At 38.1% G+C, this 14265-nt stretch overlaps 1 protein-coding gene across 1 annotated transcript in view; it reads left to right on the top strand.

Annotated features, from left to right (window-relative positions):
• Positions 1 to 14265, top strand: part of adgrf3b (adhesion G protein-coupled receptor F3b) — a 29989-nt gene that overhangs the window by 5651 nt on the left and 10073 nt on the right. Inside the window, exons 3-13 of the mRNA XM_042096347.1 lie at positions 1413 to 1476; positions 1597 to 1609; positions 2070 to 2195; positions 2783 to 2890; positions 3316 to 3450; positions 8643 to 8798; positions 8895 to 8977; positions 9109 to 9167; positions 9313 to 9437; positions 9644 to 9844; positions 10134 to 10340. Coding sequence (XP_041952281.1) covers positions 1413 to 1476; positions 1597 to 1609; positions 2070 to 2195; positions 2783 to 2890; positions 3316 to 3450; positions 8643 to 8798; positions 8895 to 8977; positions 9109 to 9167; positions 9313 to 9437; positions 9644 to 9844; positions 10134 to 10340 — 1277 coding nt within the window. The remainder of the gene's footprint in view (positions 1 to 1412; positions 1477 to 1596; positions 1610 to 2069; positions 2196 to 2782; positions 2891 to 3315; positions 3451 to 8642; positions 8799 to 8894; positions 8978 to 9108; positions 9168 to 9312; positions 9438 to 9643; positions 9845 to 10133; positions 10341 to 14265) is intronic.

The raw sequence follows: 14265 nt of genomic DNA, 5'->3' as shown, positions 1-14265 counted from the left end.
TGCAGGGTCTCTCAGAATATATATATAAGATGTAGGGGAGTTCATCATCATCTTCATTATCTTTTAGGTCTGCAATGATGTGTGTAGAGTTTCTTTTAGGCACATCTGGCCTGTTAACATCAGCCCATGGACAACAGATGCAAATTAGCCATTTTGACTAATTGGTGCATTTACATTTTTATGTTCATTAATGTGCACTGTCCATGTCTAAATAAACCTTAAATACAGGACATAATAATATTAAAACATTCAGAGAATCCAGAAATCTTTCCAAACAAGGAAAAGAGCTGAAAAACACATTGGATGGCCGTGGTCTTTTGGACCTCAGATGGCACTGCATAAACACCAGACCAGTTTCCAGACCTGTCATTGTATGGGCTCAGGAAAACCTCTGATATTGTCTATGTGCACAGTTTGATACCCAATTCAAAAACTGCAGCCAAAATTGTATTGAGACATGATACAGAAAATACAAAACATCCAAAACAGCCAAAATTGTATTGAGACATGATACAGAAAATACCACCGTCTTATCTGGGCCTGAGCTTGTTTAAAAATGGACTGAGGTAACATGGAAAAAGGTCCTGTGGTTAGAACAATCAAAATGTGCAATTCTTTTTGGAAATCATGGACTCATCTTGGCTAAGAGGAGAGGGCCTATCCAAGTATCCAACCTTTCCAACTTGTTTTAGTGCTCAGTTCCAAACCCAGCATCTATGATGGTGTGGATGTGCATTAGTGCCTACAGCATGGGCATCTTGCACATTTGGCAAAGCACAATCAATTCTGAATGATGTATACAGGTTTTGAGCAACATACAGTATACTGCAAAATAGGCTATGTCTATTCCAGGGAAGACCTTGAATATTTCAGGAAAAATGCCAAAATTAATTCTGCACATATTTAAATAGTATTTCTCCATTGAGGAAGAGTCCAGGTGCTAACATGGCCTGTCTACAGTCCAGATTTGTCAAATTAGGTGCATAATGGAATGAAAAACATGACCTGTTGAACAAATTAAATCCTGTATCCGGGAGTAATGGGACAACATTTCATTCTCAAAACTCTAGCAAATGGTCTCTCAGTTCCTAAGCATTTACAGAATTTTGTTAAATGAAGAGGTGAAGCAGTACAGTGGTAAACATTCCCTGTCCCAACTTTTTTTTAAAACATGTTGCTGGCATCATATTCAAAATTAACATATTTTCATTTTCAACATTTGATATGTTGTCTATGTAATTTTTGCTGCTAAATATGGGTTTACAAGACTTGTATAATAGCACATTCTGTTTTTATTTGCATTTTACACAACGTCCCAACTTTTTCTGTTTTGGGGTTGTACTTGGCCCTTAGGTATCCACAGTTGTGTAATCTATATGTATATTGAGACTAGTTGTACTTTATCTCTCCAGCAGGGTCATAATGTCCTCAATGTTTGCCCCAATGTTCTACTGTCTGCTCTTCTTCCATGTACAAGTAAGGAACATGCCAAATTTCTGAACCTTTAATTAAAATGTTGTTGACCTTCATTAGTAGATCAATTTGACCTTCATCAGTTGATCTTCATCAGTAGACTAATTTATCCCTCTTTTGCAGGCAACAGTGTTTGGTAAGTCACACAACCTGCTGTTGGAACTGATGCAGTTGTTTTCCATTTGTTATGGACAGTGGTGCCTATCATTAAATTTCTGGTTGTCTGAGCGGACTAACCAAAAACTACTTATTTATTTCTACTTAAAGGAGAATTCCGGTGTGATTTTGACCTAAAGTGTGTTGAAACATGATACCGAGTGTGAACGTATGTCTCATAGCTTACCTCGGCTTGTCTCCTGCACTCAGAAATCTGGCGCTAGAAAAAGCACCGGCATGTTCCGCCAGATTTCTGAGTGCAGGGGACAAGTCGAGGTAAGCTATGAGACATACGTTCACACTCGATATCATGTTTCAACACACTTTAGGTCAATATCACACCGGAATTCTCCTTTAATAACAACAACAACAATAATACAATATTTGTAATAATGACTGTATTTGTAAGTGCTGAATATCAACTTGAATGTGATTTTCAGGGTCAACTGACATTTATATTGGAGGCTTCATTGCTGAGGGTACATTTGAACTGAATATAACTTTACAAAACATAGAGGACGCATATGACAATGGAACTGAAATTAAGGAAGCAGTACTTCTTGCAGGTGAGGACAACCAAAACCAGGTTTCTGAAAGCAAACAGACCAGTACTGTCACTTGTCGCCTGCTATCACTATCACCAAACCAGTTGTCAACTTGTCAATGATGAACATTGGTATAACATTGGTATAACAATGGTAAATAATTTGACATGAAGATGGGGAGATGTGACTTTATGCTGACATAATAATCTGTCACACCAGGTCACAAGGTGATAATGTGTTATTCTTGGAAACAAAATCATCATGGCCCTTAACCATCACCCTAGCCTGGCTAGCGCCACCACTTCTCAATGAGACGTGGTCTGGGAACCAAACGTTCATTTTCTCGTATTTGAAAAAAATGCCCAGATCCATTTATTGGGTGCCACGGATGTCTATCAAATGCGTCTGTGCATAGCTCATCATCGTCTTGCGTTCCCCCCTGTTCTGTGATTGGTTCCCTATATCAGGCGAAAATTTGCTCCATGGTCTCCAGGCTGCCTTAGCAGCGTGAATCAAATCGTGCGCAAGGCAGCATGGGAACACCCAGGCTACCATCACCCACTAATCTTTGCTAAATGTACTATATCCAACATCTTTTTAAAATACAGAGTGTGAGACATTTGAAAATAAATCAACATGCCAATGCAAGGAGAGTGGGGGTGTCTGGAGTGGACAGGTGTGTCAGGACTACCGATGTTGCATCCTAGCAGTCAATGGTAGGTATCATTTTTGTCTTTAGTCTTTATGCATACCTTACAAAATGTTGTGTTCATCACTGTTATGATTGTACGATTGTTGTAGGACGATAACCTTACCACACTCTTAAAATGAATCTGTTGGAAACAACACAAGTTGTATTGTTTTCAACGCATACTACTGTAGGCCTATTTACACAAACGGATAACAAACGCAATGTGTTGGAAACAACACAAACTGTTGTAAGTTGTATTGTTTTCAACACATACTAGACCTATTTACACAAACGGATAACAAACGCAATGTGTTGGAAACAACACAAACTGTGTTGTCGCTATCTGGACATAGGTGGACATACGTGTTAAAAACAATGCAAGTTGTGTTGTTTTCAACACATTCGTTTTAAGAGTGCATGTTGTGAAATATTTTTTTTTCTGATTTTCAGGATCAGCCGTTGTTAGTGGAGAGTTTAAAATTGATAATATTACATCCAATGCAGATCTGCAAAATTTGCTAAACATGTATTTGTATCATTTAATGGAGCCAACTGGAAAAATTACAGGTGTGGTGGAAGTGGCAGGTGAGTACAAATGAAATAAAGAAGTTCCTGGATCTCAAAATGCACCTACAGTACCTGCTCTTTAGTTGTATGCATAGAATCTTGTCTGAACCCTCAAATGATTTTCAATATCTAGGTACATTGATAGGGTAATGGTAGCATAGTAGTTAAGGAGCTGGGCTAGCATGTAGTATTCACAAAAGTTGTGGGTTCAATTCCTGGCTTCCACTGATGTGCCCTTGAGCAAAGTACTTAACCCCAAGTTGCTCCAGGGACAATGGCTCCTGCAATATAATACAAATAAGTTGCTTTGGATAGAACTTATGGAATGTTTTGTTTGACAAAATTAGATAAATAAATGAAATATGAAAGAAAGAAAGAAAGAAAATATTAAATACATAAATAAAATATGGAATAAATAAATAAAATATTAAATAAATACATAAAAAGTTAAATAAATAAAAAGTTAAATAAATCAATAAAACATTATATGTAATACCACATTGACATTGACATTGACATTGGCATTGACATTCCATATGCACAGGTCAGACATACAACACCAAGGATTTCATTCTAAATTCATACATTTGGGTAGATATCAGGCGTGAAAATATTCTGTCATTTGATAGGTCTGTTTGCTGTGAATCCCTAAGGGTTGATAGGCACAAGCGTTAGCGTAAACTTCTATCTATGCCAAACAACTTTGCTGTAGTTGTTATGGCTTCTGTTTATGGTTGGGTGCCCAGACGTCCCAGTTAACTTCACTGAGCTGAATTCACCTCATTTGTTATATGATACATAAACAATAAAGCTTGGGATGCCCATGAACTCTTATAATGTGAGTGTCAGTGCCAGCTTGTATCCACAACTTTCCAGAGACTTTTTAGTTCTTAATATGAGGGTATAACTCAGCAGCCGACAAGGGTTTTCGACAGCACTAGCTTTTACGTCCCAACATCTTACAACTGAGAGTAAGCAACAGAATCTTTCTGAATGAAAACGTCTTGGTTCTCGCTGTTAGCACTAGCTTTTCGCTTCTGTCAATGTATACTTTATATGTATTTTCCAATCATAGCAACCGCCCATCATGCCTAACAAGTTTGATGTTTATCAGGCAGCAACAAATCAGCGGCTAGGTCCCGCCTTGATGGGTGACTGACGTATTTATTTATTTCATGGCGCATTGCAAGTTTGTATGGGATGTCAATGTCAATATAAAGTATTTATACTTAATCTTTTATTTATTTATTTATTATTTTATGTATTTATTTCATATTGTATTTTATTTATGTATTTCATTTAGTCACAAAAAACATTCCATAAAAACCGTGCATATGGAATGTAAATGTCAATGTATATATGGTTTTTACATTTAATCTTTTATTTATTTAACTATTTATTTAATCTTTTATTTATTTATTTATTTATTTAATCTTTTATTTATTTATTTCAACTTTTAATTATTTATTTCATATTTCATTTATTGATTTCATATTTCATTTATTTATTTAATTTTGGCACAAAAAACATTCCATAATATACATCGAGATAATTATAATATAAAAACAAATAAATAAGCATATGAAAATAAGGAAATGAAAAATTAGATAAAATAAAATTATTATTATATTATTTATAAGCAAGAGAGAAAAGGTCTTTAACTTGGTTTTAAAACAATCCGTTGAGGGTGCAGTCTTTATGTGTTCAGGAAGCTGATTCCAGGGTTTGACTGCATATGAGCTAAAGGCGGCTTCACCACATTTAGTTCTAGTAGTTGCTGGAACCAGGAGTAGTCTCTGTTGTGACCTGAGTGACCTATGGGGTGTGTATTGGTGGAGCAAGTCTTTTAGATAGATGGGGCCACTGCCATTCAAAGTTTTAAAAACAAGAAGCAGTGTTTAAAAATCAATTCTGTGACTCACAGGGAGCCAGTGTAAACGTTTGAGTAGTGGTGTGATGTGATCAGAATCCTTGCTGCCGCATTCTGGATTAATTGGAGTTGCTTGATTGTTTTCTTGGGAAGGCCTGTAAAGAGACTATTACAGTAGTCCAGTCTGCTCGATATAAAGGCTTGAATGAGTTTCTCAAGGTCTGTTTGGGTCATTACTGTAGGTCCCTAAGCTTGAATATGTTTTTTAAGTGATTTTAATGTGACTGCTGAAGGAGAGATCGCTGTCGATTTGGACGCCTAGGTTTTTTACCGTTGTTTTTACTTGAAAACCTTTGGTGTTGAGAAGTGAGGAGATGTTATGCCTCATGTCTTTATTCCCAAAGACAATCACTTCAGTTTTGTCCTTATTCAGCTGGAGAAAATTCTGCATCCAGAACATCCAGTTGTTAAGATCAATAACACAGCTAAGCAATGTTTCAAGCGGGCTAATGCCTTGTAGGTGAGAGAGCCAGATAGAGCTGGGTGTCATCAGCGTAGCTATGGTATGAGATCTGATGTTTTTGTATGACCTTTCCAAGGGGGAGCATATGGAGGTTGAATATAGAGACAAAAGAATTTCTGTCTTTGAGGTAGGAGCTGAGCCAGCTAAGTACAGTGCCTGAGAACCCAACCCAGTGCTCTAATCTATTTAAAAGTATGGTATGGTCTACCGTATCAAATGCAGCACTGAGGTCCAGAAGGACTAGGACTGATGCCTTGCCTGCATCCAGGTTGAGGCATACATCATTTAAAACTTTATTCAGTGCCGTCTCAGTACTGTGATGAGCCCAGAAGCCTGACTGGAGACAGTGAAGACAATGATGGGATGTTAAGAAGTTAAGAAGCTGGGCGAAGACTATTTTCTCAATGATTTTGCCAGGAAAAGGCAGGTTTGAGATTGGCCTATAATTGTTATAAGCGGAGGAATCAAGGGTTCTCTTTTTTAATATGTGCTTTACTAGTGCGGTTTATAGGGACTAAGGGAATACTCCAGACTGCAAGGATGAATTTATAATTGTGAGCAGATCTGACGCAAGAGGGGAGGACAGATTTTTTTAAAAGTTGGTGGGAAGAGTATCAGCAGGTGGCGGAGTTAAGTTTGTTTACGGTCTAGACAGCTGATGGGCTGATCGGCTACCACGCTGATTTCCCGACGGCTGATGTCCCTTCTCCTAGCCCAGAGAACTGGCTTGGCACTATATATTTGCCTCTGAAATTCTCATTGGTGTGAGGGGGAAATCCGAACGTCTGGTTACATCATTGGAGCTTGCAGGGAACAGACATGTCATACGCAGCATCATTTCTGCCTGTTGAGCGCATTGCTGGGAGTTGTGTGGTTAACACATCCACTGTGCATTTAAGCAAGACCAAAGAAAAGGTCACAGTCATACTTTTTATTAAATAAATCAATTCAAGCTAAAATGTAATGAGTCTATAATTAGGCTATACTGAGCCTGATCTATTTATACCAGAGTTTTTCTTAAAATGAAGTTAATACCTTTTAGAAAAATATCACCTGGGGTAAAGCTCCCCCTGCTACCCTGATTTGCATTTTTATAGCTCACAGCATTTTCATTTATATGTTAGCCTCCTCTAGAATTAGGAGGAGGATTATTTCTTAATAATCAGTGTAGTCAGATGGAAGTTTGTGTTTATGCCATTTTCTCTCTTTCTTTCTACAGTCCTGCTTAAGGACTTTAACAAAGGGGTTAAGTAGCCAGGGAGACCTGTTTTTGTTGGTGGGCGCCTTAGTCTTTAGGGGAGCAATGTCATCCATAATGCAGGCCACTTTAGCATTGAAATGGTCAAGTAGGTCATCTGCTGTACAGGATGACTGTTTGGTGGTGTGTGGGAGTAGTGCAGGGGAAGATATGAGGGCCTGCTCAAATTGGGTGATGGTACTGCCGTTAATCATGCGCCTCTTGGTCACCATGCGCCTATTTGGAGGGGTGGGAGGATAGAAACAGCCAACCTTGAACAATTGTTGAAACATTAAGACCTTTTGTTATTACTAGGTCAAGAGTATGGCCATGGGTATGTGTCGGCTGTGTAACATGCTGGGTTAGAGCAAAAGTGTCAAGTAAGGTAATGAAGTCTTTGGTGTAATTGTTTTTGCTCGGGAAGTCAAAGTGGAGATTAAAGTCACCAGTTATAATGATACAATCATATTCAGTGCAGATGACTGATAGGATATCACTGAGTTCATCCAAGAAGATGCGAATTGACTGCTTGGGGGTCTATAAATAGTCAGTAGTAGGATGTGAGGAGGGCCCCTTGATGACGATACCAAGATATTCGAAAGAGGAGAATCCATTGAAAGAAGATTGTTTACAATGGAAGGTGGATCTAAAAAGGGTGGCTAGTCCACCTCCTCTTCCACTAGGTCTAGATGCGTAAGTGAAAACAAAGTCACTCTCATTGGTTTAAAGGATGTTACACCCAAAACACACCCATGGCTGATTAAAAAACATAAGAACTGCCTTTTTGTGCCAGGCACCCGACATTTGATAACAAAACTACCCCCATTGTGGACTGGACAAACCCCTAAATTTAAGCTATTCGCCAGTGACTATGTGTTTTAGATTGCCAAGATGGGGCCAGTATGTTATAAATGTTTGATACTGGGACCAAATACCCAAACTTTATTTTATAATGCTGACCTCCACCCTATTCTATAGTTAAGGGAACTCTTCTGGTAACCTGAAACCTAAAACTAATACATGTTTAGAAATTATGCTAGATATATAGTTTTGATGCAAAGTGATACTTATGTTGTATAGTTAAAACTAGGGTGAGCCCAATCATGATGTGAATTCAGAAGGTGACCTGTTGCAAATCCAAATCCATTTCAAAGTCACCTATCATCTGGGCAAGTATCCATGGCAAAGCATCTGGCTAATCATATTCACCATGCAAAGGTATAGGTACATCTCAAAGAATTGGACTGTCGTGGAAAAGTACATTGCCCTGCCCAGACGGACAGATTAAAGGCTCAGGAAATCTTTGCCACTATTTTTACCTAATTAACGGATTAGAGCTGTTCTCAAGTCGACATTTCTATACTGGATTTTTGATTTCCACAATTACCTTGATTTGTAAACTGTAATAATAAAGATTAGAATAAATAAGATTAAAACAAAAAAATAAGGCTTGAAATATTTCACTTTGGGTGTAATGAATCTAGAGTATATGAAAGTTTAACTTTTTGAAACAAAAATAGGAAAAAAAATTACTTTTCCATGACACTCTAATTTTTTGATATGCACCTGTATGTCCATAGAATGCGTGGGCAGCGGGAATGAAACCAAATGTGGGTGCAAGTCCGATCATATCTGGAATAGCACTGTGTGTGCAGACCACCCACAATGCTGTAACAATGCCGAGTGCCAGGCAGACGTCTCGAACTACACACCTTTGTGCCTCCCCAAAGTAAACGGTAAGCATCCTTGCTCCACTGACCCAGCCACAGACTGTTTCACCTTGAAAAAGCAAAAAAGTCAAACTGTGATTTTTACCATATTTTGTGACACAGTTGAACTGACAGGGGAAATAAAATCCAAATCCAAATCCAAAAAGAGCGCAATTTGGGGATTAGACAGCAGCCTTGAAAACATGGTAAGCCCAAGTTCCTTCACTAAAATTCCAAGTACAACTTTGATTCAAATGGTGTACAATTTTTTTTGTGCAATGCTTGTTAAGCTGATTAACTGTAGAGTGGTCTGCTCTATTTTATATTTTAATTTTAGCTAAATAGCACCTTTCAAAAAATGAGTGGATATGGTGGTGATGTGTCCGTAAATGTGAGGTAAGAGATGACCACTACCATGAGACCACTACCATGACATCCATCACTGTAACTAATTATTTGACTCAAATCTTCAAAGGTAATGGCCCGTAATGGAATTTCAATATTTTCTATTTTTTTACATGAATATTCATGATGATGGAAGCTCTGACAGTCTGAGTGCTGTATTCAGTGTGACACTCAATGCAGTGTTTCAGACTGCTCAACTTCAAAAGCTGATCAATGACCTGCAGGTCAAATTGACTGCCGACATAACGGTTGAATCAGAAGGTGAGGCTCCAACTCAAAAGCATGGCACAGATCTTTTGAGATTTGTAGAGTGTTTAGGATAAGAACATTTTCCATATGCACTGTGTTACCAGTTGTAGACACATTTGAGAATGTCAGCATTATTTCATCTGTGATTATTGCTGTATTGCTAATTATTTATTATAAAATTATTTATAACAAAAATGATTTTGAATATTATTGGACAGGAATTGTTGAAATAAAACTATCTGACAAAGAACAATATGAATTGAGCTGTGATCTAGAGGACGAAATGAAAGTGTGCAGCTGGTCATTGAAGAATAAAGACAATAAGGAAATGGTTGTTGGGGAGGGAACCGAAACCGAAATCAGATGTCCCTCTCCATGCTACAACACCATGCTGGTGCTGGAAAAAAATGCTAGGGCAGGTACGGTCACATTTCTGCCCAAAAATTCAGACACAGAAATGACTGCATGGCATATCTGAATGGCTTACGATGAAGTACAAGAATCCTAAATTCCTTAAATCAAATATTGTGGCCATTGGCTGTTTTTTTTTTTTTTTTGAGTGTTTTTTTGAGTTTTTTTTTTTTTGGTTTCATTTTCTTTTCTTTTTTTTGTGCTGCTGACATGATTACAATAGCAAGACTTGACATGGTGTGATAGGATTTGAAATGTCTACTGTAACATGGAAGTAATGGCAGTCTTTTTCTGTAGGTTGGTACACTTGCCGTTTAACCAGTGACTCAATTTCACATAAGGCCTCTGTAAAATTGAACATACCAGAGCCCCCTGTTATCATCATGAAAAGTAAACCACAGACTGCAGACTGCACAGAAGGCCTAGAGAGCATCAATGTCAGTTGTAAAATGGCAAATGATTTCAACTTTACTTTATCCTGTCCTGATAATGATGTTAAAACAGGTAAGTAGATCTAGATGCTGCTGCTAAATGTTTAATATACTGTAGGCTATTTAAAGAATTCCTTGTACAACCCCAAATCAGAAAAGGTTGTAATTTTAATGCTTCTTAACATGAAATTGTGAAGTATTTGGGGAGTTCATCATCTACAGGACATAATATTATGAAAACATTCAGGGAATCCATGCAAGATTAATTCTGCACATATTTAAACAGTATTTCTCCATAGAGGAAAAGTCCAGGTGCTAAAGTGCTAAATGCATCATAGAATAAAAAACATGACTAAGAATACCCCATACTGTTGAGCAACTGAAATCCTATATCGGACAGTAATGGGGCAACATTTCATTCTCAAAACTCTCAACTGGTCGTGGTGTAACGTGTCAACAGGCTCTATACCCACGTCATTTCCATGACACTATTCCTAAACCTATTAGACTACTGTAAACATACACAACCACACAGTATTGTTTTTGTTACGATAATTGTCTCATGGTGCACATTCCTTACCATCATAAACAGCAACCATTAAAGTGAACACTGAGTTATATAATTTCTTCATAAGCGCAGGAATACTGACTAATATATGTGCAACACATTGAGGTTTACAACATTCTTTAATAAGAAGATCAGTGCAGATTGTAGTTAACATTGACTAGGCCTAGCCTATAGCCTAAAATACATACTAAAAATCAGATACGCATGGAAAATATAGCCGAATACAGCTATAAGCTACCACAAGGCAATCTAACACATGGGGTTAGCCTACCTTCAATTTTATGATTTTCACCATTAGAGAGGCATTCTACGAGCTTTGCGTTGAGCAAAATCTTCTACAATATTTCTTCAATGTCCAAATCCCTGGCTCTGACATTTTCGATTGATAGAACAGCTAACCCACTCAGCCTACCCTGCCCTATGCTGCTCCTTAGGTAGGTCTTGATTAGTCCTTTAAAGCAGGACCTGAATGACAGGAGTTGTGCCGGAAATGTTGGTATGTTGGTGCAATGTCCCAGCTATACAGGTGATATTTTTGAGATATGTGCTTCCTAGAGGCATTTTTTTAGTAAAAGTTGGGAACAGGACTTTTTAACATAATTAAGGTGTGCTGAATCCAACTAGCCCTGTTCCCAAGCTAAATTTTGAGTTTATGACCATCGAATTAGCATAAACAAAATGGTTGCCAAAATGGCGATTTTGGGCACTTTCATTGGGCGGATACCATGTAAATTAATTCATATTGTTCACAGAAATCTTCCTTGGCCAATAGATCAAGGATACAGGCTATAAAAAAAAGAAAAAAATCTAGTATTATGCCCATGTTAATTACCTGAAAAAACCTTTGAAAAATGTAATTGTTAAAATGTTATAACTGAGCAGGCACACGGTATTTGACGAATGAGACTTATGTTTTTTGAGGGTCAAGAAAGATGTGTAGTAATGAAATGTAAAGTTTAAAATTGTGGCCTACTGGTTAGGTCTTCGGGCTTGAAACCAAAGGGTTGCTGGTTCGATCCCCGACCAATAGGAAAAATGTGGGTGGTGGAAAGGTTGAGCACTAGTCTCCCATGCCCACATCCACGGCTAAAGTGCCCTTGAGCAAGGCACCTAACCCCTCACTGCTCCAGGTTAATGTGTGCTTCAATGTGTGACCTGTGTGTTCACTAATTCACGGATGGGATACATGCAGAGACCAAATTCCTTGTATACCCAAGTATACTTGGCCATAAAACCTGATTTACATTACATTTACATAATTGAAGCGAATTGGGTTGGTAATGTATGTAGTCTCGGAGTAAGTTACACAGCCTTTACCCATTTCGGTAACACTTTACGGTAAGGGTACATTGATTTATGTATTCATTCATTAATATCTAATTAATCATCAGGAATTTACTGAGTTCATAGTTGTGACCTCATACATGAACACATTACTAAAGTATTAGGTACGGTGGGCACATCATTATGAATTATGATGTATTAACCATGATCATGACTTTATTTTTCTGCCAAATGTGGTCATCACTGCTCAAATTCTGATTTGAACATAACTTTGGAGTTCTCTAAACACGTCATTATTCAGTACTTTATTTGAGGGGCCACAGACATGATAAATGCATGAGCAATTATCCTAAAATTCATGTAATCATGATGATCATGCTTAAGAAATCATAAATCATAATGATATACCCATCACACCTAATGCTTTAGTTGATGTGTTGTTCATATGTGAGGTCATCATGAATGAGAGTATATGAATTCATGTCAATTCCTGATGATTCATAGGATATAAAGGAATAAAGTAATGCATAAATCATGAATTAATTAATGCATGAATTCATGATAATTCATGTACCTTTACCATAAAGTGTCACCCATATTTCTTCATAACATTTGTGTTAGTAAAATGATTGCATGTCCTGTGAATTAATAGCTAGATGAATAACTTTATAACTAGTGCAAGTTCAAGTTTAAGTTACTTTATTTGTACCCAGAGGTAGATTTTGTTTGCAGTATAGAATGCTTCAAGAGAATTTGCCAGAACAGGAGCACAGAGGATGCCATCTTTACGGCACTTCACTCTGCCCTGTCCCTCCGTGACAATAGCAACACCTATGTGAGAATGCTGTTCATTGACTTCAGTTCAGCATTCAACACCATTATCCCCTCCAAACTGATCACCAAACTCAGTGAACTGGACATCAATACCTCCCTCTGAAACTAGATTCTGGACTTCCTAACCAACAGACCGCAGTCTGTTAGATTAGATAACCTCACCCACTCAACCCTCACCCTGAACACTGGCGTGTGCTGAGCCCTCCTTTACTCCCTCTTCACCTACAACTGCATACCTGTACATGGCTCTAACACCATTGTCAAGTTTGCAGACAACACTACAGTGATTGCTCTCATCAGCAACAATAATGAGACAGCCTGCAGGGAGGAGGTCCAGCACCTAACATCGCGGAGCACCGACAACAACCTGGCTCTCAACACCAAGAGGACCAAAGACCTCATTGTGGACTTCAGGAAGTCAAAAGCTAGCACACAAAGCCCCATCCTCATCAACAGGACTTAGGTGGAGCATGTCACCAGTTCATGTTTCTGGGTGTCCACATCTCTGTGGACCTGTCTTGGACCCTCAACACCTCTACCTTGATCAAGAAGGCTCACCAGCATCTCTTCTTCCTGAAGAGACTAAAGAACACAACCTCTCTCCTCAGATCCTGGTGAACTTCTAAACCTCTACCCAGAGGTGGGACCAAGTCACTGTTTGGCAAGTCACAAGTAAGTCCCAAGTCTTAGCAGTCAAGTCCAAGTCAAGTCCCAAGTAAATACAGAGAAGGGCAAGTCGAGTCCAAGTCCAAGTCACATCAAAGCCAAGTCGAGTCCAAGTCCAAGTCCCAATCTTTTTCAAGTCCTGAACAAGTCATCAGGTACACTTCACTTAATAATGCCATTATTAGACTATCGATCATAATTTTAGCACTTCCATCTAATCCACAGTATTTTTTGTTTATAAATACAGATTAAAATATGTTCAATGTTTCTGTCTTGTAATCTTTTACGACATATGCATGCGCATACCTGTGTAATCTGTAAACGGATAGCTACATAACACTCAGCACAGCTGCACATATATATATTGTTTTTCCAAATTGCGGAGCCCACTGTAAGGATGAGTAATAATTTGACTGATGGCAGTTCACTGCGCTAGGCCACAGATTTGCCTGCAAACAATTTATTAGGCTGTCTGGCAGTGGCGACTCATAAGGGAAGCCAAGGTCAACACTTTTATATTATTTAAAAGATAATAATGACAGTAATTTTGTTTTAAAGTATTCATTTCTTAAGAAATACTACACATTTGATGCTGTTTATCTCATTTGTAAATGGTGCACTGTCACTTTAAGCCCATTGTGTCACA

This window comes from Alosa sapidissima, chromosome 6 (assembly GCF_018492685.1).
Source record: "Alosa sapidissima isolate fAloSap1 chromosome 6, fAloSap1.pri, whole genome shotgun sequence".
Classification (NCBI taxonomy): Eukaryota; Metazoa; Chordata; class Actinopteri; order Clupeiformes; family Clupeidae; genus Alosa; species Alosa sapidissima.
This window is presented reverse-complemented; position numbering and strand designations above follow the sequence as displayed.